Source organism: Dipodomys merriami, unplaced genomic scaffold (genome assembly GCF_024711535.1).
Source record: "Dipodomys merriami isolate MVZ:Mamm:240054 unplaced genomic scaffold, mDipMer1.0.p SCAF_7, whole genome shotgun sequence".
Classification (NCBI taxonomy): domain Eukaryota; kingdom Metazoa; phylum Chordata; class Mammalia; order Rodentia; family Heteromyidae; genus Dipodomys; species Dipodomys merriami.
The window spans coordinates 70,230,387-70,255,682 of record NW_027206290.1 but is presented as its reverse complement, the minus strand read 5'-3'; the positions used below and the strand labels follow the sequence as shown (position 1 = coordinate 70,255,682).

General features: G+C 45.1%; 1 protein-coding gene across 7 annotated transcripts in view; it reads right to left on the bottom strand.

Moving 5' to 3' along the window:
• Nucleotides 1-256: 256 nt before the first annotated feature.
• Dnmt3b (DNA methyltransferase 3 beta) overlaps nt 257-25,296 on the bottom strand; it is a 39,409-nt gene continuing 14,369 nt past the window's right edge. Inside the window, exons 2-23 of one of the 7 annotated variants that reach the window (XM_070007046.1) lie at nt 23,375-23,531; nt 22,618-22,679; nt 20,480-20,581; nt 18,751-18,873; nt 17,955-18,161; nt 16,472-16,630; nt 14,803-14,910; nt 13,872-14,016; nt 13,410-13,469; nt 12,181-12,306; nt 12,019-12,063; nt 10,661-10,740; nt 10,276-10,388; nt 9,608-9,791; nt 9,320-9,404; nt 8,719-8,864; nt 8,338-8,428; nt 7,616-7,764; nt 6,626-6,711; nt 4,276-4,345; nt 3,361-3,479; nt 257-1,796 (exon numbers count right to left, since the gene is read on the bottom strand). In XM_070007046.1, coding sequence (XP_069863147.1) covers nt 1,655-1,796; nt 3,361-3,479; nt 4,276-4,345; nt 6,626-6,711; nt 7,616-7,764; nt 8,338-8,428; nt 8,719-8,864; nt 9,320-9,404; nt 9,608-9,791; nt 10,276-10,388; nt 10,661-10,740; nt 12,019-12,063; nt 12,181-12,306; nt 13,410-13,469; nt 13,872-14,016; nt 14,803-14,910; nt 16,472-16,630; nt 17,955-18,161; nt 18,751-18,873; nt 20,480-20,581; nt 22,618-22,679; nt 23,375-23,525 — 2,553 coding nt within the window. In that variant the 5' untranslated portion in view covers nt 23,526-23,531 and the 3' untranslated portion in view covers nt 257-1,654. Of the gene's footprint in view, nt 1,797-3,360; nt 3,480-4,275; nt 4,346-6,625; nt 6,712-7,615; nt 7,765-8,337; nt 8,429-8,718; nt 8,865-9,319; nt 9,405-9,607; nt 9,792-10,275; nt 10,389-10,660; nt 10,741-12,018; nt 12,064-12,180; nt 12,307-13,409; nt 13,470-13,871; nt 14,017-14,802; nt 14,911-16,471; nt 16,631-17,954; nt 18,162-18,750; nt 18,874-20,479; nt 20,582-21,774; nt 21,814-22,617; nt 22,690-23,374; nt 23,532-25,296 lie in introns of those variants that run through there. The other 6 variants (XM_070007050.1, XM_070007048.1, XM_070007049.1 and 3 more) reach the window with 6 other exon arrangements.

Genomic DNA, 25,296 nt, shown 5'->3' with positions numbered 1-25,296 from the left:
AGCCATACTTGGAAAACAAGATTATGTCTGTCAACTCACTACTCCAGGGTTGTCCTTCATCCCCAGCAACTGATTCTCAGAATCAGCGCCAGCATGTTGAAGACACTGCTTCAGTCCCCACGACATCCCAATGTTTAGAGGCATCAATGACTTCTTTCCAGTTAGCCAGGCCTTCCTGTGTCCCACCCACTTGACCTGCCATAGAACAAAATGGACACCAGACTAATTAGAGAAATACTGATTTTAATTAGACAGAATAAGGTAAACTCCAGGCATCCGTTATCTTTTGGCCTAAAAGTCAGCAAAAAACTGTTGAAACAAGGCACAGTTTTTTCCCCATATTTTTATATGACTCCAGTTACAAAAAGACTTTAAAGAAAATGTTAAAAACAAAAAATAGAAGTCTGAGATTAAAAAAAAAAGTGTATAAAAAGCCCCACAAAATTTGTCACGGTCGTTCTTATTCTACAAAATAGCACCAGTAAGTGTAAAAAGGTGTTAAAAACCATAATGGCAGCATTTCTGAAATGCAGCTTGTCCACCTCTCTCGGGCCTGTAAAAAGACGATATATTGTAGAATAAAAAGGGATTTTAAAATCTTGGAGAATCAAAAGCTCTTATTTTATTACAGCTCCCCTGCCATCTCTTAGATGAGGGGAAAGGTGGAAATGTGCTTTCTGCCCCTGGCTATCAAAGAATGAGGATCTGGGGATCCATGCCTGTGGAGAGTACATCTTTTGAAAGGGAAGGGAAGGGACTGGGGAGGTGGGGGGGGGGGAGAGGAGAGAGAAGGGGGATCTTATCTAAGCTATCTCCTCCATAGCCCTCACATAGGGAAAAGAAGAGACTAATAAACTCAACTTATCCATATACATATATGGCAGCTATACTAGCTCGGTCCATTCCTTCCTGAGCTCCCCAGAGGGTTCGCAGGGACATGGAGGGATTTCGCTGAGGTGAACACATAGGTTGGGGGAAAATAGCCCTGAATTGACGGTGATGACATCATGCCTGCTGAAATCATCACCATGAAGGGAAAATGTGGCCCTTGCACCAAGGCAAGGGGAAGAGGCTGGGTAAAATCCAAGACATATACAGCAACATATCCTCTTCTGCTATCCCTAGAAAAAAAAAAAATCCTAGGCCCTGAAAAATGGCTATATGTCTACAACTGCAAGCTCCAGAAAACAGGAAACCGCAGACATTGAAAAAAAATTAAATCTTATTACAATAATGACTGTCTTGGGTGATTCTGCAGCATTAACCTGAGTGTTGGAGAGCTACCTGACAGCACTGTGATTTTGGTTATCTTAATGGGAAACCCAGGGAAAAAGGGATAGGGGAGGCCATCTTACTACCTACTTCAAGTTTTTGAAATTTTAGGAAGGGACAAATGAGCACCATGTTTGACCGCTCTGAGCGGGCAGGTCTGAGTTGTGCACAGGGGGTGGCACCTGGGGGTTTCTCTTTGTCAGAGAGGGTCAAGTGGCTCTGCTCCCACTGAGCAGGAGAGAGCTGAGGTACAGTGAGACCCCACACAGCTCAGCTGAGCTGAGGAAGGGCAGAGCTAGGGGAAATCAGCATCATGAATCTGAGCACCTCCTGGGCCCTGGCCCTGCCCCGATACCCCAGTTCTCAGCAGGCCTGGGTAGAATTATTCACAGGCAAAGTAGTCCTTCAGGGGGGCGAAGAGGTGTCGGATGACAGGCACACTCCAGGACCTCCCGAGCAGCTTCTGGCGAGCACTACGGCCCATGTTGCACACGTCCGTGTAGTGTACAGGAAAGCCGAAGATCCTGGGGAACACCAAGGTGAAAAGACAGGGAATCAGAACAGACCATCCCAGCACTATGCCTAGAACCCCGGGGTTCTAAGAAGTCCTCATCTGGGCCAGGCAGCAAGCTACCACTTTCTCTACCGAAGTATGTCCAATCCCTTCAGCCCTTGGGCCTTCAAAGGAGAACCCTTTCCATCTCTAGGAGGTCAGGGTCCCATCTTTTAGACAGAAGTTATTCTTGTTAGGGCACCTGTTCTTTCCAGCCCCAGTCCTACCACTGTGTTCTAGCATCAATCTGTGTTCAAAGTATATTACTTTAGTAAATAAATGTCTGGCTGAATGCCCAGCAAGTGGAGGTTTCTTCAAAGCTCAATAATTTCCTTGAAGAATAAGGTCAAGGCCACTCACAGAAACAGACCAGGTGAGTTACCATGAGTAACTATAAATTGATTACCCAAGTTGCCTAACAGGACTCAACCAGGCCTAGTCAAAGGCTAGAAGACTAAACCATAGTACTCAGCACCAACAGGTCAATAACTGGATGGGCTAACATCTCAGGCCTGTATCTTGCCATCTCATAGAAAGCCATCTGTACCTGCCCCTATCACATCTCCACCTATACTTCATACACAGGTGTCAAAAATCCTGAAGAATTCACAGCATCTGTAGATTCACCCAAGATATTCAGTTTTAATTTATTCTTATTAATCAACATTGTTTATTGAGAAATAAACTCAAAGTACAATTAGGGATCTGGAATGAAAATACTCTATAAAATGCCTTTGGAAGATATCCAAAAATGTAAGGAGAGGAAAATTCATAGCCTTACTTTTTTAATAAAAGAAACAAAATTAATCCAAAAGGAGGGAGGGGTTGCAGGGGAAACATTGACGTCCAAGAGATAGATATTTCCATTGGAATAGATACATACTTAACCCTATAAAAGACAGACAGACTTTGAGCTAAGTAGTACGAATCAGCTATATAAGAGTAATAATTCAACTGAAGAAATCTTCCAACTAATACCAATGGGCCTGATGCTGGTGGCTCAGGCCTGTAATCCCAGCTATTCAGTAGGCTGAGATCTGAGGATTGTGGTTCAAAGCCAAAGCCCATGAGACTCTTATCTCCAATTAACTACCAGAAAACCAGAAGTGGCATTGTGGCTCAAGTGGTAGAGCACTTGCCTTGAGCTGAAGAGCTGAGGGTCAAGCCCAGGCCCAGAGTTCAAACCCCACAACAGATGAAAAAAAGAAAAAGAGAGACCAATGGGGTTTTTCTTTAGTTCCTCATAGATCTTTTCTGTTGCTACAGCATGTCAGGGCAGGTAAACATCAGGACAGTACAGTCAGACAGGCGGTACTGGACCTCATATCCAGAATCACCCACCACTACTGCCAGAAAAATAAGGGCTAGCTCTGAGGTCTCATCCCTGGTCGCACTGCACTGGAGGCAGCGAGACTTAAAAAGAATTAGAACAAGCGCCTGCCCACCATTCATAGTTCTGGCCTTGACCCCAACCATGCACCTCCCCCTTCTGTGTGTCTGTCTGCACCAGCTCCCTCAAGTGCAGCCTTGCTCACCTTTCGAGCTCAGTGCACCACAAAACATCTTCTTTGCCATTCATGACAACAGGGAAAAGTTGGTTTTTCCCCTGTCTGATCGAGTTCGACTTGGTGGTTATTGTCTGTACTTTCTTTAACTGGAGAACAAAAGGACATCATGGAGTAAGCTCAGAAGGGTTCTGGGCAGGGCAAAGGCCCAAAGGTGCCCGGGGAGGGGGTTGGGCATGTGTAGGAGTTGGCAGTGCTAGGCTCACTGAGTGAGAAAAGGAGACAAAAAGGCGGAAAACATTTTGTGCTTCCCACAGACACAAGTTTAACAAGAAGGACACAGCCTGAAAGAATAAGATAAGCAAAAAAGTGACCATGAGTGAGGTCGCATGGGGGCCAAGATGACACCAGTTCGTGATCAAATGGGATTCAAGTCAAAAGATAAAACTACCCAGATTCTGAGAATCCTCTTCAGGCAGACTTTGGACAAAGGATATTTTGTTTGATGCAGATATTGAAGATCAGGTTCATGGACAAAGTTACAATTTTATCTGAGACCTGACAGCATATTGTGGGGGCGGGGGGGGGGGGGCGGGGTTGGTTGGGGTTTTTTGCTTCTGCTGTTTTTTTTGCAAAAGCATTACTCTTTTCTTGTGGAAGGGCCAGCTGAAAGTCTGCCTCTCCCTACATAGTCCATATTAACTGAGAGGACGAATAGTTGCCTTTCCTCAGAGATTGCTTATCAAGAATCATTTGTACTCTCAGTACTTGAAGAGGGTACAGAAGCCCAGCACCAGGACATGTGAAGAGAAGGAAGAGGAGGAGGTGGAGGAAGAGGAGGAGGACACCAGACACCAAAGTCATTTCCCACGTCCCCACTTAGGGATCACCAAAGTGCATTCATTCTCCAGGTCACCGTGCAGGCTGTTTAGAAATACACCTTACCTTTGCTGTCCTACTGAACTCCAAGCAGTCCTGCAGCTCGAGTTTATCATTCTTTGATGCTATCACAGGCCTGAGAACAGCCAAAACCCATTACTTTCTACCATCTGCAGGAGGGACCTCAGCCAGGCACCTCACAGCAGGAGGAAGGGATACTTCCAGTGTGAAAAGGTGCCCCAGCAGTGGTAATCTTGCCATGAGCACAAGTCTATGCCAAGGCTAGGAGTGGATTAGCCCCCTGCAGTGACTGCTGCCTGTCCTGAATTAGTATGAATCCAAGCCAGGTTCCTACAGGAACAGGAGGATTGGGGACACTACTACCCAGGAGGGTAGGAGACACTACTACCCAGGTCCACACTGTTTAGTAGATTTGAGCATGGTCTTGGCACTTCACTAGGCTTCATTTATAGTGGGTGGAGCCTGGGAATCAAACCAATCCTAGGAACAACCCTGTATGATAGGCAAGCACCGAGCACTGAGCTTTCACAACCAGCTCCACATTACCAAGTAAGGAGCTAGGATTAGAACTCATACTCGTAGCACATCACCATGGATTTGGTGGCTCTCTGGATGGCTCAGGGAACTTTTTCATACAAAATCTAATCAATTTATCATTTCTCCCGTCTCTCAAATACAGCAAGACAGACAAACTTGCTGATTGAGAAAATATATGTGAATGCAGCATGGGAACTGCAGGTCCACAAAGAACCAAGAGACAAGAATGAATATTGCCAAAGTGGGGCCTCTGCACATTTCCCTCATATCATCTCAAGGATTCCACCCTGTCCGTAGTCCGTCCTCCTAGACTGAATGAAGGGAGCTAAGGGACTATGGCTATACAAGCCTTGCATCAATCAGGCCCCGAGACCTATGCCTTCTTCCTGATAGTCTATTCTGCACCTAGAAACCACCTCAATCTCAACCCCAAATAGTCATCTCCAAGTGCTTTCTCAGCCACTTCACAAACAGCTAGGCTGGGGAGGCTCCCTATTCCCACTGCCATCATCCTTTTGGACTCCCAGCAAATTTGACTCCTTAATTGCTGGTGGGTTCTGACCTCTCCTGTCCACATTTTTCCCCCCAATTTTTTATTGTTATGGTAAAGGTGATGTACAGATGGGCACCAGTTAAATGTCAGAGTGAAGGTTGTATATATAAGTCCATGTAAATTCAAATATGGACAAGGCACCATTTATTATGCTAGTTAGTCAACTCAAAGGGCAAATCATTCAACAGAATCCCTCCAATTATTCCTAGATCAGATGTCTACACTTGGTTAAGTTCCACAAAACAACCATACTTAACTCATTTGCAAAACTAAGGTGTCATAGTACCATCATATTTGGCAAACTGTATTACCAAGTTCTTCATGAAAGTACAGTAAAGATATAGGCCTATCTTAACTCAAGGAATGAACTATAGTTATGACAAAGGTAGGAAAGAGTTATAAACATCTGAAGATGACCAGGTGAGCCAGTGGGTCACACCTGTAACAAGGTACTCAGGAGGCTGAGAACTGAGGATCATGGTTCAAAGCCAGCCTAAAAGTCTGGGAGACTACCTATAATTAACTCCAAAAAGCAAGAAACGGCTCTGTGGCTCAAAGTGGTAAAGCCGTAGCCTTGAGCACAAAAGTTAAGGAGACAGTGTGCACAGGCTTTGAATTCAAGACCCAAAATGAGCACCAATAAAAAAATTATCTGAAAGTGGGCTGGGAAGGTGGCTCAGTGGTAGAGCTCTTGGCTTACATGCATGAGGCCCTGGGTTTGATTCCTTAGCACCACATAAGGAAAAAGAAAGAAGCTGGAAGTGGTGCTGTGGCTCAAGTGGTAGAGCGCTAGCCTTGAGCTGAAGAGCTGAGGGACAGCACCCAGGCACAGAGATCAGGCCCCACAACCGGACCCAAAAAAACAAAACAAAAAAAAATTATCTGAAAAGTGAGAAATCTGGGGGAGAATTTTGCCAACTGTTTGGTCACTAAGGGCCTGCTGCAGGGGTGACTTCATCTCAGGGGCAGGAAGGAATGGATTACAACTTTAACCTACTTCTATTTCCAAATAGGATTTGCTATAGCAGCAAAAAAGAGAGGTAGAGTATAGAGATACGAACAACTCAAGTCTCAAAAAGATTACCCAATGTCCCTGGCACTAACTTGGCCCAGCACACGGGAACCAGGGTCCTGGTAGGCTTACTAAGTGACGAAGCCCATGAATCTAAATTATTTCTGAATAGACAAATAAGAAGCAATTCGTAACACCACAGGTTAGCCAAACTGTCAGGTGGGGCTGTTGACAGCAGTTTCTAGAAGACTGAAAAGAAAACTGAGATCATTCACTCTCACTGGGCTTGTTACCTGTTCATCCCAGGTAGGTTTCCCCAGAAGTATCTGGCCCTGTGAGCAGCAGAAACTTTGATGGCATCAATCATCACTGGATTACACTGCAGGAAGAGAAGGAGGGCTTGAGCTGCCAAGATTCTAGGTAGGAAAGCACATCAGAGCCCAGGTGCATTGGGCTATGTAAGAGGCCAGGTGCCTCCCCAGAAGACAGATCCATTTCCATCAAGAGTTAGCATAACAATAGGGCTAACACTTTATATGAATGAGAGGCAAAAAGAACAGATCAGACTTGTTGACACCCTGGACATTGCAGGACAGTTGTAAAAGCACATCAATCAAAATCTGCTAAATCAAGATCATGGTCCTATGGCTCAGTAACACCCAGTCACTGGGTTCACATGGCATCAAGGACCAAGCCAGCTCCATCACCTGATATGTAAGCTATTTAAGTTTTTTAGAAAAAGAGCCAGAAGGGCTGGGAAAGTGGCTCAGTGATAAGAGTGCTTGCCTTGCATGCATGAGGCCCTGGGTCCCATTTCTCAGCACCACATAAGCAGAAAAAGCCAGAAGTTGTGCTGTGGCTCAAGTGGTAGAGTGCTAGCCTTGAGCTGAAGAGTTGAGGGACAGTGCCCAGGCCCAGAGTTCAGGCCTCATGACCGACAAGAGAAAGAGAGAGCCTAAATTGTGACTTAAACACTACTAGTAACAAGTACCACCACCCAGAAAGAGAAAAAAATTTAAAGAACAAAAGTCATTTACTCAACAATTCCCTATGATCCCTGAAATAAACATTTTCAGAACAAATGAGAATAAGCAGTCTAGAGTACTTCAAATATATAGACTGGACTCATAGCTCTAAAAGCCTATCTTCCAAGGGATCCTCCTGTGTTCCCATCCCACCCTGAAAAAAACTTCCCGCCAGTCCCAGAAATGTTCTGTAATCTGGAAATACTGAGCAGTTATGCCATGCAAGCTGCCAATCAAGCAGTGCCCTGTGCTCCTCACCGCCAGGAACCGTGAGATGTCCTTCCTGTCATCAACCTTCATGGCTACAACATTCTCAAACATCCAGAAGAAGGGCCGGTTATCACCCTCCTTAGGGCGAGAGTAATTCAGCAGATGGTAGAATTCAAAGAAGAGACGGCCAGTGCCCTCTACATCCATAAAAACATCAGAAAAGAAACACAAGTCCATTAAAAGTCTGCTGCACAGTGCTCCTCACGCAATCAAACAGGTTCCCAATGACAGAAAAGTCCAATCTCCTCGGATCATTATCTACCCCTGGAGGCCCCTGGAATGAGCCAGCAGCAGGCAGTACAATATTCACTAGCACTGTATTGTGTACTGAATGTAAAGTGTTAAGAAGGGTTGCTCATACCTATAATCCTAGCTGTTCACACCTATAATCCTAGCTACTCACTAAGGAGGCTGAAATCTTGAGGATTGCAGTTCAAAGCCAGCCCAGGCAGAAAAGTCCCCTTGAGACTCATCTCCAATTAACCACTTGAAACCAGAGGTTGTACTGTGGTAGACTAGTAGCCTTGAGCAAGGGTTGCAGGGAGAGTACCCAGTTCCAGTTCAAGCCCCATGACTGACCAAAAAAATAAAAAAAAAAAAAGGGGGGGGGGGGAGTAGAGGAAGAACCACCTGATCCTATCAGAATGATCTCTAGAAACCAGGCGTCAGGTATAGTAGGGTCTCTGGCACTAAATAAATGGAGTACTCACCATATAGCCCTTTCCTTGCTGGATTCACATTTGAGAGGTCATTACATGGGCTTCCACCAATCACCAAGTCAAAGGGACCCCACTCATCAATCTGGGGGACAAAAATATGGTCACGGAAGAGATAAGGCTGAGGAAGGTGGAATAGAAAGTTTTTTATGTGACCCAATTGTTGAATCTTTCTTGGTCATTAGCTCGACTTTTTATTCTAAGAAGATTAATTCTCAGGATTCCCTATGAAGTAAGTTACTATTTTAACAAGAATTAACCATAAATTATCTTTAATCCACAACCCTGGGCTCTAGCATTCCATGAGGGTTGAGGAATTGGGAGACATAACAAGGAAAGAAAAGTATCACCCAGAAGGGCAGGGACTGTACTCACATTTTGCTTTGAGATTCTCCGGACATCATTCACATATTTTATATTCCCTCCATGCTTAACAGTTCCCACAGCAATAGACTCTTGACAGACTTCAGAAGCGACATACCTGTCCACCTTAATACCCAAATCTTTGAGGACCAAATACCCTGTGGGAAGGCCAGACACAATTATATAAATGATGCTCAGTACAGAACAGCTGCATTCCAGTCCCTGTGCAGTGGTAGCATGAGGATCATGTTTAGGACTTCACTGGCAATTAGGAGCATACAATGTAGTCAGGCTAGACCCTGGGAGATCATAAACCCTGCTTGTGGACTATTCTATGTAAAATCTTCAGGAAATGAAAAGGAGAGAAAAACAACAATGGTAGTAGTGGTCCATTAAGAATTTATATATGTGGTATGAGCCAAAAGGTCAGATGACCTGAACAAATTAAAAATTAAATGTAACAGCTAAAACGTGTGTTCTTTTAAAAAGGCCGAAAGTGTGTCCAGATGGTAACAATAAGCGAAAGCTGAGGGAAGTGCAGGACAGGTATAACCCTAACACCTGGACCAAGTCAGACTCCTTGACTGGCAGGGAGAGGTGACTCCTAACTTACCTGTGGCAATTCCATCGAACAGTGACAGCACTCTAATGGGCCGCCTATGAGCTGCAGGAATCGCAGGGTATAACTTAGGTGGTTCCTGCCAGAAGAAAAGTGGATCATGGATTGAAGGAGAGGCAGGGAGCCCTCCGGGGAAATGATGCTGCTGTGACTGGCTTTCATCCTGAGGCCCCGAGAGGCTCCATTTGGGTAATGAATCTTGCTATGTGTATCCACAGTGACCAAGACCTCCATGGTTCTGGGGCCTGTGGTGGTGGGTGATGGTGTCTGTGGCTTGCTTACAAAATCAAACTCTGGATCTGTCGTGAAGAAGGTATTTAGGCGCACATTCCAGTCCTTGCGGCGCCGGAGCACCCCATGGCAGCGTTGTGGGACACACATGTAGCAACTCCAGGGCTCCTGAAGCTTGGCCTCTGCAGCTGTGCCAGGGCCAACCAGCACCTCCAGACATTCCACACAGAAGCACCTGAACCAGTGCGTGAGAAAGGACACTGGTCACCAAACAGCTCTCCCAAAGGTCCCATTCGCAGGAAGATGAAATTTCATAGGGCCCCCTTGCTTTGCTTAACATTTTGGCCTGCAAAGCTCCACAGGAGAACTATGCTACTCAGCCTCAATTCATAGGCCCTTTGCAAAAATTCTCCCTCCCTACCCAATCACCATGGACCTTTGGACTTCAGGTCAGTTTGCAAAGCATCCGAGGGAAAGCTTACTCTTCAAAACAAGACACACCTACACCAAGGCCAGGGTCAATCACTCAATTAGTATCACCCCATTCTTGACATTTAGCCTTCTGTCTAGTCAGTCCCCTTGCCTGTAGTCCAATGCAGTTACAAGTCCTGGTGTTTTGGATGGAAGCAATTATAGGCTACTAAGTGCCTGCAGGAATGGCAAAGTACAAGCTGGGGTCCTTTGGGGCCCAGTCAGCGACGCAGAGGCCCAGTGCTTACCGGCAGCAGCTCGTGTTGCTGCACAGAAGCAGCTCTCGGCCCTCACAGCACACGGTGCAATAGGACTGATAGCCATCATCGTCATACATGTAAAACAACTCGAGGAAGCGCTCCTGGCAGTTAAAGACATACCCATGAAACCAGGGATAACAGTAACCCAAACCCAGCTTGTCCAATGGCTTATGCCTTAGGTTAACTTTCTGGTGGACTGGTGGCCTTTATCAGGGTCAAATGCCCATGGTCTATGGTGCCTTATAGAACTTCTCTGCTATTGCATTCTCCACTGGAAGAGGAAGCATAGGAGGCAAGGGCAGTGGGCGGGCTTGAGGGCAGAGACTATCAGGAAGTAGTATAGGAGAAGGAAACAGAAATGCGCAGGACTCACTCGACATGTGTGGCAGAGTCCACCCTCAAAAAGTGGGTGGAATGACGCAGGATTTTTTCTACCACAGGATAGACAACGATCTGCGGGAAAGACAAAGTGAGGGATTATTCCAATTTTTGGCCTAACACCAGAATCAGTTGTGTATGGGTTAGGTGTGAAAAGTGTTAGACATGCATATGGCTTTATTCCCCCACTCCTCTCTCTTTTTTTTTTTTGGGGGGGGGGGAGGGGAGGTTGTGGGGCTTGAATTCAGAGCCTGGGACTATCCCTGTGCTTTTTTTGCTCATGGATAGTCCTCTACCACTTTGATCCACAGCTTTACTTCCAGTTTTTAGTTAGTTAAATTGGAGAACATAGTCTCACAGATTTTCCAGCCTGGGCTGGCTTCTTCTAACAGAGATTCTCAGATCTCAGCCTCCTGAATAGCTTAGGATTACACGCATGAGCCACTAGTGCCTAGTCCTTTATTATCCCTTTCATGGAAGTTTCAGTCATTGTCCTTTTCCTCACTCAAGCAGACAATCCAATTAAAAAAAAAAAAAAATAGGCAAGACAGACAAACCCTCACCTGGTAGGAAAAGCAATAGACACTCAGAAAGTGACCCATCAGCAAAAGGATGTTCTGAAGGCCTAGCATTAGCACCCCTCATAGCATCCAGACTGTGGAGCCAGGTGCCATTTGGCTCATGCTTGTAATACTAATTGTTTAAAAGGCTGAGATCAAAATTTGATCTAATTGTTTAAATTTGATCTAATTGTTTAAAAGGCTGAGAGGATCAAAATTTGATGCCAGTCCATGTTGGAAAGTCCATGAAAATCTTACCTCTAGTTAATCAAAAAGCTCAAAGTGGAGTGGTAAAGCTCAGGAACTACACCCAGGCTCTGGGTACAAACTCCAGGATGAGAACAAAAAACTGGATCCATACTCGGAACCCCCAAATCCCATTAGGTGTATTCTATGCAAATGACTGAATCCTAGTGAAGGGTCCCACTGGATCTTAGTCTTGAGAAAGGTAACAAATGGCTATGCTTTTTACCTAAAAGCTACCTCCTGCTCTTGGTTGGGAAGGTTTAAGGTACCATTGGTTTGGCTCAGGTTTTGGTTTCCCTTTCCTATTCCCAGCCTTCATTGGGTTCTCTTTACCCAGGTTTCATTCTGTCTCCATCAAATCTACCTATTCACATCTTAGTTCTTAGTTTTAATCTAAAAAATTAAATAAGTAACATATAATGATCTTATTAAAGTAAAAGAACATAGGATGAGAGAAACAGACTTATATGGAAAATTGGGGGCCAGGTAGGGTAAAAGGGCCCTGGGCAACACCAGCAAGGAAGAGAAGGAGGGATGAGGACATTACCTTCCAGATTGCCCTTGTTGTTGGTGACATCAGAAGCCATTTGTTCTGTTGAAGGAAAAACTTCAATTAGACATTCATGCTGAAATCACCTCTGCCATGATCCCCACTAAAACTGCTCCAGATAAGGGGAGCTCTAAAGCACCCTCCCTATTCCCAAATCACCTCGACTTTGATCATCCTCCCCACGGTCTTTGCCGTTGTTATAACAATTGGTCTTGAGGCGCTTGGGTGGGGGGCAATAGTCAGAAGTGGCGGACTCATCAGCTGTGCGCCTTCGACTCTTATTCTCTGTGAAAAAGAAAGCACATGGCATCCATAATTAGAGGAGAATACATGGAGAAAGTTGTCCCATAATTAGATTGTGCTCTGCACAGAACTCGCTGCCTGGCTTGATGGCATGAGAGGTCTCCTTAGGAAATACGACCCAAAATGGGTAGCTCAGGAGTCAACTTAATCCCTCATAATCAGGAACAATGAGCTGCTTGTATATGCAATCTTAAACATCTGTATGTCCATCCTTCTAAAATTAGCTCAACATTATGATTAATTTCACCTGTATCTAAAAGTGACACATCTGATTCATGTGGTTACTGAGCACTGTCAATGGAGACTGAGGATTTGACATGACATCCGACTGCTACATCATGACAACTTGAAAATGGAGAGGATTTCAACAACTATTTCATTTATACAAGTTCAACATGAATCTGGTTTTCAAAATTAGGTTGAGATTAATTTGCATCCTAATACCAGAAATCTATTTTATTAATGCAGATAAATTATGTCAAATGAAAATAGCCATCATCATTAAGTGGCCATGTATAAGATACATGACAGCCAAATAAAAGGTAAAATCTTGAGGCTCACTAAATGTTGGAATGCCAATATTTTAGTAATAGGGGATTAAGAAAATGCACGAATATTTTTGTTTCAGCTGTTTCTTTATCTCACTGAAACTATTACAAAAAAAATACATAGTCCTCACAGCCATGGCTAATTAAATTTGACTGCTTCTGCAGACAAATTTGTATAGTTTTCCAGTATCCTAAGGAAGGTCAATGTGGCAACACCTGCCCATAATCCCAGCACTCAAGAGTCTGAGTTGGGGGTCACAAGCCAGTCTGGGCTATTTAAGCTCTGTCAACAAAAACAAACACAAACAACACAGTAATAAAATGACATTTGGTGGTGCTGAGGGGAAAGAAGGAAACCAGTGTTCAGCAGAAGAAAGGAAGTGCACCCAATGTTACCCTGAGGACGTGGAGAGGAGGTGAGGAGAGGGGGTTTGGTTCAGATCAGCTTAAGAAATTTGATTCTCAGTGAGTTCTGCATTTGCCAAGAACTAGAAAGAGTGAAAAAAAACAACAGTCTTGAGATGGAAAGGGGAATACCGTATTTCCTGGATCCTAACTTCCTACTGCCTGCACGCTGCACCTTCGACTTATTAACCACTTTTTTGGGGGGAAGAAACAAAACAAAACAGAAAACATTATGTGAAATGTTAAAATACACCTTGCATTTAAAGAAAGAGACATAATGGGGGAGGAATATAGCATTGGTCAAAATGATAGGATGGGGACAAATGGCTCTGCCATTTATTTTTCTTGAAGTAAAATAAAAGTGCTAATAAAGATGGAATCCTGTTTACTCCAGTTTTCAGGAGATTCAGTCTTAGCTACATGCAGGTGACCTTTATAGGCATTTCCTGCCCATGTCCTGGGGTTGATTTTCATCGCATGCTTTGGTTTGAGGATGGGTATGGGAGAGCTTTGTAGGATAGGGACAGCTAGGGTACAGTTCCCAAGGGCTGCTCCCACAACTAGTGGCAGGGCTAACCCAAGGCCTTTTCCCACCTGGTTGCTTGTTGTTGGGTTTCAAGCCTTCGATCCCAGTGGGCTTGAAGCCCCCATGGGCCCACTCCAACATGGGCTTCAGCTGGTCCTCCAGTGAGTCTCCAGGGCTGCTAGGGAAGGTCTTGCCAGCACGTATCCTGGCTTTCTGCCAAGATAGAAAGGCAGAGTCTGTGATGAATGGGGCAGGGAGGGGGTGTTAGCCAGGCCAAACCCAGGAAGTCACCCTGCCCTTCAATCCTCTCACACTGGGCCTTTTCATAGCCTGACAGCTGTGCTGGGCTGTGGAATGTGTGTGATAAAGGGCCTGGGTAAACTGGCTGGAGATCTGGGGCCCTGAAGAGTCAGGACTTTCCCTACCCAACATGCATCAAAAATGCTTCCCAGCAGGAAATCTGAATAGTTCCTCTACTTCATGATGGAGCTGCAGGAGTTAGTCTCCTTGTTGAAGACACCAATCATTGATGCTTGACCACATCAATACCACAGACCCTTTATTACAAGAACCATGAGCGTTTACATGTGTAAAAAAGCACAAGGTCAAATGGCACGTTATGGCAGGCTCACATTAGTACAGGAGAAACAATGGGGAGGGATGGCAGAGCCTTATGGTTTACAAACTTGGCCTGGAGGAAAGGCAGGAAGCAACTCTGCCTACTCTTGGCCTTCATCTTTACCATTCAAAGTGGGGAGTATATGAGGTATCTGGAAAGTCCAAGATGAATATGGTCCCCTCCATAAGACAGTACTCATACTTTCCCAGTGGGTCCCCTCTTTCCAAGGCAGGGCTCTCCAGGACTACCCTTTGGCATTTCCTCTTTGATGGCCAAGGTACCCTTGTGACATGGGGACCTAGAACAGCTTTTTACATGTTGTCTTGTCTTGCTTCCTATACTCTTTAGAGTCAGGCCTTAATTCCCCAGTATCATGTTACCTCCAGGGTATGGTACATGGCCTTCTTGTAAGAAACCAGTTTATTGAAGGTGGTCAGGTTGAAGTGCTGGCTGAACTGTCCTAGGGCAACCAGTTTGTCTGCAGCGATCTAGAAGAGAAGACATCCATCATTACCATATACCCTTACTGTGTCTCCAGTGAGGCCTGGCCCCACCAGGCCAGCTAGGAAGGTGTGCAGACACTATACTTCACCAGGACTCATTCCTGAGGGCAAGTGCACAGGTGTCAACTTCAAAACAAACAAACAAAAACAGAAATGGTAGAGTCCTGACCTATTCTGTGTCAGAAATATGGCAATCTTCCAGATGTGGGAAAATGGAATATTGCTAGCGCATAGTATTATATGAATCCTGTCCTGTGTGTGCACACATTTATATATATGTTCAAGGTCTGCAGCACGGAACTGTGATGCTCCAGTACTGAAATTCAATCTGGGTGTACATTTTATTCTCACTGGTGACTGAAATGACAACAAACTTCTCACTGTCCCAGACCACATGAAGAGCAAACAGCATGTGCTGAGAACACTTGGTACAATTTTTGGCCCTTGTTAGGCCTCATTTGGCCAACAGACCTTCATGGTAATTAATCTCACAGTTCAGATGACCATCAACCCCAAACTGTACATTTCGTATCAGGTAATGTTGATATGTTGACATACCATCCCTTCTGCTTCATGAGACCGAAGTCACTCCCCTAATTCTGGAATTAGGTTTAACCTCTTGCTCCCTCTGCTGGTTAGTGCACAATTACAACACCCTCCTACCCAGCCATTCATAGTCATTAATTTTTTTACCCTTAGGAAATGATCTCAATCATGGAGAAACTAGAAGCTCAAACTGAGGAATGCATCCCAGGAATGTACTTGATGGTCCCACAGTGTTCCATGCTCAACAGCTTGCCACACTTTAGTGAGGAACTCTCACACTTTCTCTAGGTTGGAAACTCTATTCCCATCAATATTTACATGTCACAGAATAGAGTGAAACGGTATCAGAGTCAAAGGGAAATTGAGGGTATATCCTAGCGGTAGAATGTTTAGCTTTCAAACATGGGGGCCCACTGTATAATCAGTACTGTAAAAAAAAAAATTCACAATAACCCAATTACAATCAGAGCTTCTCTCAGCAGGCCACAATTGTCAAGCAAGATTAATTTAACGGATATAGCTCAAGTGCCGGTATCTATAGAGTGAAGATAAACCTTTCTGTCCCTGCTCTCATTGCTCCAGGAGATGGCCCACAAAATATTTCTGGCTATAAATGTAATTATAGAGCTGGAGGTAAGTTGTAGTAATCCTGCCTAGCAGCAAGCAACCCTAAGCTCAAAGGGGCTCTGAAATACTCAACTCTAAAGAACTAATAATACACACCTACATTAACAAACCCTTCGACCTGTCCAGGGCCCAGTGTGTCCCAATGAGTAGCCATTCTTACTCCTAAGCCCTCAGTACCTATGCTAGTGATTTTGCCAAGAAAAAGCAAAAAATAAAATAAAATCCGCACCGCCAATCCAGAACTAGCAAAAAATTTGCCTGCCAGGAATTTACTTCATATTCAAACATGGCAAATGTTTGTCCACAAGAGTCTCTGTGCGCACATTTGCAAATAAGTGACATTTGAGCTACTAAAGAGAGGCTAGGGACTTACCTCAGAGAACTTGCCATCACCAAACCATTGGACCCATCGCATGCCAGACATGGCCTGGCGCTTGGAAGTGTCCTTCCAGGATACCACCATGGCAGGCCACCAGGAGAAGCCCTTGATCTTTCCCCACACAAGGTCCCCTATTCCAAACTCCTTTCCATCCTGAAAGAAAAACCAAATGAAGAAACTCTAGTGAAAAAGGTCAAAGAAAAAGGAAGAATATCCTGAAATTCCTCAAGTCAGTGAAAAGCTTGTCATCAAATGTGGAAGCTGACTTGGGGTGGAGCTCAAGAAAAAAAAAAGAGCTGGGAATGTGGCTTAGTGTAGAGTGCTTAACTAGTAGGCATTAAGCCATGGGTTCCATTCCTCAGCACCATTTAAACAGAAAAGGTCAGAAGTAGCCCTGTTGTAAGTGGCAGAGTGCTAGCCTCAAGCCACCAATGCTCAGGCTCTGAATACAAGCCCAAGGACTGGCCAAAAAAAAAAAAGAATAGTTAACATAAGGACCATGGGTGCACACATACACAGTATAAATAATCTACTATGTATTGGATATTGAAAAAAGGAATCCTGGGGTTATCCATGAGAATGGCTTTGAAAGCCTGTCTGGGCTTTATGGTTAGGTTGAGCCACCCTACAATCCTTCATGAGTACTGGTATGTAGGAAAGCTAAGGGCTAAAATGCTTGAGGGGACATAAAACAAGCTCAAGTAGTTCATTATGGTTAATGATCCCAAAACACAGATAGATGACAGACTTAAACTGAGGAGATTCTAGATAGTATTTTGGTGAAATGCTGTTCTATCATGGTGTGACCCTCATGTATACACATACACTCTGAAGAAAATCAATTCAGATTTTTCTGGTAATTAATTTTGACATATACAGGATACAGTTCAAGGGCCATGTAAGAAATAGAGATCAAATGGACTTGGGGGGGGGGGTGGTGGGGGAGAGGGGGGTTGGTTGATCGTGGGCCTGAACTCTGGGCCTGGGTGCTGTTCCTCAGATCTTCAGCTAAGGCCAGTGCTCTACCATTTGAGCCATAGCACAACTTCCAGTTTTTCTGCTTATGTGGTACTGAGGAATCGAACTCAGGGCCTCATGCATGTGAGGAAGCATTCTACCATGGAGCCACTTCCCGGCCCTTGGATTTTTTTTTAAGGCAAAAAAAAATTCACTTGGCACTGGTGGCTCGTGCTTATATATAACCCTAGCTAATCAGAAGGCTGAGATCTGAGGATTGCAGTTCCAAGCCAGCGTGGGTGGAAAGTCCAATTCACTGCCAAAAATGCCTGAAATGGAACTGTGGCTCAAGTGGTAGATAATGCTCAGGGATAGTACCTAGGCCCTAAAAAAGGTAAAAAAATAAAAATAAAAATCATAGCAGTGATTGGTCAGTATGTAATATATGTGGCAATTGTTTTCTTCCGCCTATTTCCAGGGTCTCTTTGGTTACCCAAGGCAAAGCCCTTCTTAGCTATACCTGATACTCGCTCTCAGCATCATGGCTCTCTGCATCCATCTGTGAGGACTCCAGGTTTTCCTGCTTGCTGTCTTGTCCTATCCCAGTATAGGGGGTACTGCTGCTTTGGGGTGTCACATCATCATCTGTGAGGTCGATGGTGGGATAAGGGCTGGCAGGGGAGGGCCATGGTGTGCCTGCTGATGCTGCTGCCCGTCGTCTCAGAGACTGTGGATAAAAGGACAATTTGGGTGACAGCAAAGCATAGGAGGCAGATGGACAGAGAACATCTGCCCCAAACAGCTTCCCACATGAAGATAGAAAGAATCAAGGTAAAGGTCAAGACAACCCAAGATGGTTACCAGGAACAAGGATGCCCTAAGTGGTAAGAGGAAGTTACTGTAACTATTCAGAGACAAGCACAACAGGTAAAGCCAAAAGGCTCTTGGCCTTGCAGAGCAGGTAGTCTGTTTACTTGCCTCCTAGTGGCCAATGTGGCAGCAGAAACAGGATTTTGCTTGACTTGCTGTGCTTCAAGACAGCTGAAGGACACACTACATAGATAATATGGATCTGTTAGTCAGTGCCTTCTAGCTCAACTCAAAAGAGGGCCAAGAATCTGTGCGCTGAGGAATTTTCTCATTATTAGCATATAAGTGAATTATTCAGGTCTCAGCTAAGAGAAGCTGTGCTGCTAAGGAGAGAAGGTTGCTTGTGCCCAGGAGACAAAGAAAAGGCAAGGCCCTGAAAAAGTTGACAGCCAAGGTGCAAGGAGTCAGATCATCCAATCAGAGATGGACTGGGCAAGGGAACCAACCCTGGTAGCTGGGAACTCCACGGGGGACTCATCAACAGGATTGCGGCCCTGGCGGCCTCGGGTGAAACGTGGAGAGAGCCTGTACCTCTCCTGACTGGAGGCATTGTTATTTCGGGTTCGGACCTGGAAGCAAGGAGGATAAGCAAAAGGCCTTACTTAGGTAACTGGGGACAAAGGAGATTGGGCAGGTGACCAAAAGGATTGGACCAGTGTTGTCCAGGTGACCTAGACTGACAACTCCCAGCCCAGAAACTTCCCAGTTGCATAAGTATGGTGAAATGCCAGCTACATGGTCTGCTGTGGGTCACTTGCAGGTTTAGCAAGCTGCCAACAGGCACCTAGAAAGTAGAATCAAAAATAAACGTGTTGCCAGGCGCTGACAGCTCATACTTACGATGTTAGCGAATCAGGAGGCCAAGATCTGAACATAATGTGGTTCAAAACTACACTGGGCAATAAAGTCTGTGAGACTCTTCTCTCCACTAAATTACCAGAATGGGGCTAGGAAGGTGGCTCAGTGGTAGAGTGCTTGTCTCACATGCATGAGGCCCTGGGTTTGATTCCTCAGCACAACATAAGGAGAAAAAAAGCCAGAAGTGGCACTGTGGCTCAAGTTGTAGAACACTAACCTTGAGCTGAAGAGCTGAGGGACAGCGCCCAGGCGCAGAGTTAATGCCCCACAACCAAAAAAAAAAAAGGATAGCACCCAGGCTCTGAGTTCAAACCCCAGGACCAGCAACAAAAAAAATGAAATAAAAAGTATGTTTTCAAAAAATATATATGACCAGTTACTTTTTCAATGATGGAAGAACGCCCATCCTTCAATTGTTTTCTCAAACAGCATGGATTTGGGTCTTGAGAGTCCTGTTTCGCTTCTGTGTTATCTGTGGTTATTTAATCATGAAGTAGCTGGAATCTTGTTGAATAAGCAAAATAGTTTGCAATACATATAGCATGAGAAGGAATTGCGGTTAGGAGCCATGGGTTACAAGTTCTGAAGTTAGGAGACCTATGGGACACATCTCAAAAGCTAGCCGGGAATAAAATCTCCATTCAATCAGAAAAAAAGCCAGGCTGGAGGAATAGGGCTCAAGTGATAGAGAGAAAGCTAAGCAATCAAAGGCAATGAATTGAAATTGTCAGCCCTGTTATGAGAGGGGTGGTCCTGAGCATTGATTTCCCATGTTAGACCTCACTCAAGAATAGTGAGGTCTCACAGAATTCAAGCCCAAGGGTGTCATCACTGCTAGGTGACTGGCAGCTACGCCATCCACCCAGCTGCTTGCTTGTCATGCAGTGAATTCTATGACAGACCCAAGAAATAAGATAACAAACATGTGCCACAGGAAAGAAAGTGCTTTGAGAAATAAAACCAAATTTCAGCACATTTGTTAACCTTTGCCTTCAAACCATGCTAGGAGCTGGTTGGGTGTGGTGGTTTACTTCTTTAATTGTAGCCACCCAAGACTGACACCTGGATGACTGTGGTTTGAAGTCTTCCTGGGTAGAAAATAAGACTCCATCTCCAATTAGGCAGTCAAAAAAAAAACCAAACAAACAAGGTAAAGCCTAACCTGGCAAGCAATCTGAGTGATTCTGAAGTCCTCAATTTATACCCTGATGTCAACCAAAAGGATAAAACCTTCACTAGGGAGACAGAAGCCTCTTTTGCTCCAAAGGCCACCAAGTGGTCACAAGGAAGGGCCAGGTCTGGTATGTGAGAACTTACTGCTGGACTTTCAGATCGCGTTCTGGTCTCTCGGAAGAGTTTTGGCATCACTGGAGTGTCAGAGCCATCTTCATCCTCACCATTCCCATCACCCGTCAGATCCTTTGTAAAGGAAACAAACTTTCTGATGTGTGGCAATGACAGTTAATCATATATATGGAAACCCATAATGTAACTCGAAAGAACCTAAAAGACATGTGACTCAATCCTACTCAGGAAGCTGAAACCTATGGGTCCCATCTCAAAATACAGTATCTCCAACAATTATCTCCATTTAACCAGCAAGAAGCCAGGCTGGAGGTAGTAGAGACAGCTAAGCAATCAAGAGACACTGAATTCAAATCCCAGTACTGCAAATAAACCTCCCATATATTTGCTGCAAGAAAATAGAACCAAGTACTCCACTTTAGCCACAATCCACCCCGTAAACTAAAACTAAACAACTCAGCTAGGCGCTGGTGGCTCACACCTATAATCCTAGCTACTCAGGAGGATGAGATCTGAGGATCATGGTTCAAAGCCAGCCTGGGCAGGAAAGTCTGTGGGATTCTTTTTAATTTAATTTAATTTAATTTGTGAACATACTGTAAGTCTGTGGGATTCTTATCGCCAATTAACCACCAGAAAACCAGAAGTGGGGCTGGGAATGTAGCTTAGTGGTAGAGTGCTTGCCTAGCATGCATGAAGCCCTGGGTTTGATTCCTCAGTACCACATACATAGAAAAAGCCAGATGTGGCACTGTAGCTCAAGTGGTAAAGTGCTAGCCTTGAGCAAAAGAAGCTCAGGGTCAGTCCCCAGGCCCTGAGTTCAAGCCCCAGGACTGGAAAAAGAAGAAAACCAGAAGTGGCTCAAAGTGGTAGAGCGCTAGCCTTCAGCAAGAGCTCAGGGACAGCACCAGGCCGCGTTCAAACCCCATGACCAAAAAAAAAAAAAAAAAAAGCCAAAAAAAATCAATCTGTTCTAAGAAGATTCTCTGACCGTTCATTCACCATAGGATCACAACACAAACTCAAGACAGGATTAAAATTAAAGCCCCAGTGATGAGTATATCAGAGATGAGATGAGTAATATGCCTGTGCCAAGCAGGTGACCAAGGCAACTCTCACCACTTGCAGCATATGGGAAGACCGATGGAGGGAGGGCTGCCTGACGACGGTGGAGAAGCAATGCAGAAGCAATGCGCCCAGCATCGTATCACAGACTCCAGGCTTACACCAACACACAGAACACAAAAGCTAAGCAGTGAGCAGCCAGGAGGAATGCTAGAGGGATAAGAATGTGACTTCACACTTACAACCATGTGCGTGTGGCTTGGGTGAGTTCATTGCATTCCCTTTAAAAATGGGAATAGAAATAAAATCATACATCCATTCTTTTTTCATTAATAGATAAAATTTCAAGGACTGGGGCTACAGCTCTGTACTAGCTAACACACTTCTCTAACATGTGAGGCCCTGGGTTTGGTCCCATTCTGCACCTCAAAAAAAAAATGAGTTGTTTCAGAAATGAAAGCAGTTTGCTATAGTAGAAATATATCAATGTCACTGATCCCTGAGCATGAGAAAAAAAAAATTTGCACAAATACGCCATAAAGATGCAGTAAAACCCTCTGGTATTTTCAAAATTAAAAAAATGCAAAAAAAAAAAAAAAGATGCAGTAAAAGCCGGGCGTCAGTGGCTCACGTGGGTAATCCTAGCTAGTCAGGAGGCTGAGATCTGAAGATCTCAGCCAGCCCGGGCAGAAAAGTCCATGAGACTATTACCTCCAATAAACCACCAGAAAGCTGGAAGTTGCACTGTGGCTCAAGTGGTAGACTGCTCTCCTTGAGCTGAAGAGCACAGGGATAGGGCCCAAGCCCAGAGTTCAAAACCCATGACCAACAAAAAGAAAAAAAATGCAGTAAAATTTAACTTAATTTACTAAAATGCATGCCTTAAAGTCCCACCCTGGGTGACAGTGAGACCTTGTTTCACAAGGTGGAGGCATGACTCAAGTACTAGCAAGCAGAAGTTCAAACTATCATATAGTCAAAACCACAAAAAGATTTTAGCTTGCAGATCATAATTCTGAGCCTTAGGATGCCCATTACATAAAAGGTAAATGTCCTTAAACTCTGAAAAAGGAAGGAGCCCTTACCTGGGTGTAACTCAGCAGACTGGAGACCTCCCTCTTAGACAGTCGTGAACTTGATCTGCGGCCTACGGAGGAAGAGCAGAGCCTGTGTTTGGAGGAAAGGCAGATACCAGCCTTGCTGACAAGCTACCTCCCGATAATGGCTGTGCCCTGGCAGCCTTAAACCAGTGTTCAGCCAATACAACAGACACATAAATCTGACTGAATCCACTTCTGAGGAAGATGTATGCTGTTCTTTAGTCCTTTGCTGCCAACCATACTGCAAGTGTTCACATTGGACACTGGAATAAACAGGCTACTTTTCACAAAGAAAGTTTCTAGAGGGATGGCACAGATCAAGGACAAGACAGGATACTACTGTGCATTCCCAAACAGTGGGGCAGAATCAGGAAAGAGTAATAGAAAGCAAAGCTAAGAGCTCCTGATCACACCCCAGTCCCAGCTCAGGAGAGTGCGCCAAACTACGGAAGGACCAGTGATCTGGGGCTGTATTGGGACCACCCCTTGAAAAGGACAGAGGATCGTCAACTTTCATTTTCCCTGTCCTCAGCCTCCTACTTGAACTGACAGGAAAGGGGCACATGTGGCAGTGTGCAGAGATGAAATGGGGCTATGACTCTCTCGTCCTATACAGAAGCTAGCTCTTCCTTCCAAAGGATAGATGAGCATCATCTCAAACTACTGAGCCTGCAGGAACCTCTTTGCTGAGATTTGGTCTGCAGGAGCCACGCAAAAATTCCCCTCCCCCCGGCCCAGCCACCTCTGATCTCCGGGGTGCGGATAGCCTCTAGGACTGGGGGCGAGGGGGCATCCTTGGAATCTGAGGATTGGTCGCTGCAGGCCCCATTGATGGAGTCTTCCCTCCCACTACGGCCCTCTTCTTCATTGAGGTGTCTGGTGTCACCCTTCATTGTTTCCTGTGGAAGAAAGTCAAAATGGGTAAAGGAGAAAAGAGAATCGGGGTCACCATGGGGCAGCACCCTTCTAATAATCGGGTCACTTGGCTCTACCTATTTGCTCAGGCCAATCCATAAAGCAATCTCACAGTGACATATTGCCCCAGGACCCCTCCCAGGTTGGCTCTATTGCCAAGCCCCTCCCAGATGCCATGTGGCTGAAGTGTCCCAAAAGCTCAGGTGCCAGCACCCAGCACACAAGAGACAAGAACACAAGTCTGAGGCTCAACTCAGGCTGCTCTGTGCAATTAACAGACCTTTAACAATGCCATTTAGGCCCTGCTTGCCCTGGCCTGTCAGCTTCTGTCCCCTTTCTCTGGCCCCTTCCCCCCTGCCCAGCCTCTGTAATGCCTCAGGAAGCCAGTGCATTATCTCTCCTGACCCCTTTGTTTGGTCTCCCTTCCCCTCAATCTGTAGGTCTTCTTCCAGAGCTCTCTCCTCCCCCACAGAACCTTCTCTCCTCTCTGTGGCAGCCCAAGCCACGCCCCATCCCATCCAAGGATGCATTGGTCTTGCAGCCTGTGGCTACACACACACACACACACACATACACACACACACACACACACACACACACACACACACACACACACACTCAACAGCTGGGGCTGTGAGTTCCAAGTTCCCAAAAAAGGTTAAAGGTTAAAGGCAGTACTGGAGCTGTGGACATTAGGCACCTCTATTTCCAGGATTAAGTGTCCCCACCATGGCCCCTCATGGTAAATCAGCTAAGATACGCTGCCAGTTCCTACTGATTGCTAAGCGGCCCTATGATCTTTGCCCTAACCCACTGTCTGCAATATTGTGGGCATTTGTTGGATATAAGCACTTGCACCTTTTCTAATAGGAACATGACTAAAGGGTGTGAGTGCTTGCCTTGCACGCAGAAAATCTGGGGTCAATAGCACTACCAAAAAGGAAAGAGAGAACCTGATACACAAGGTTTCTTTACAAGGTTTTGATATCCATCAGATGCATCAAATCCCAGCACTGAGGAAGGATAGAGAATTAGCTTGAGTCCAGCCTTTGCTACATACAGAGAAAAAACAAAATTATTTGTGCAAAATGTTCAACTCTCAGCACTTTTTTTTTTTTTTGTCGGTCGTGGGGCTTGAACTCTGGGCCTGGGCGCTGTCCCTCAGCTCTTCAGCTCAAGGCGAGCGCTCTACCACTTGAGCTACAGCACCACTTCCGGTTTTCTGGTGGTTTATTGGAGATAGGAGTCTCAGTCTCCTGCCCGGGCTGGCTTTGAACCATGATCCTCAGATCTCAGCCTCCTGAGTAGCTAGGATTACAGGCGTGAGCCACCAGCGCCCGGCAACTCTCAGCACTTCTAAAAACAAATCACTGTAAAGAGCAGGTAAGGGCACACAGTTATAACTACTACATTTAAAAGTCAAGACCAGGCTATACATTAAGAACTTGTCTCAAAAAAAAAATAATCTAAACATTGTGGCCAGAATTAGGTACAAGCTGCAAAAGTCACAAATCCCAAATGGGTATTCTCTAGGTTTTTGTCATCTTTTTACGTTTGGTGGTACTAGGGTTTGAATGCAGAGCCTCTACCATTTGGGTTATGTCCCCAAACATGTTTTGTCCTTTTTTTGTGCCGGTCCTGGGGCTTAAACAACTGAGGGCCTGGAGGCTATCTGAGCTTTCTTTTGTTGTTGTTTGTATTTTTGCTCAAGGCTAGCATTCTCCCTCTTGAGCCATAGCTCCACTTCTT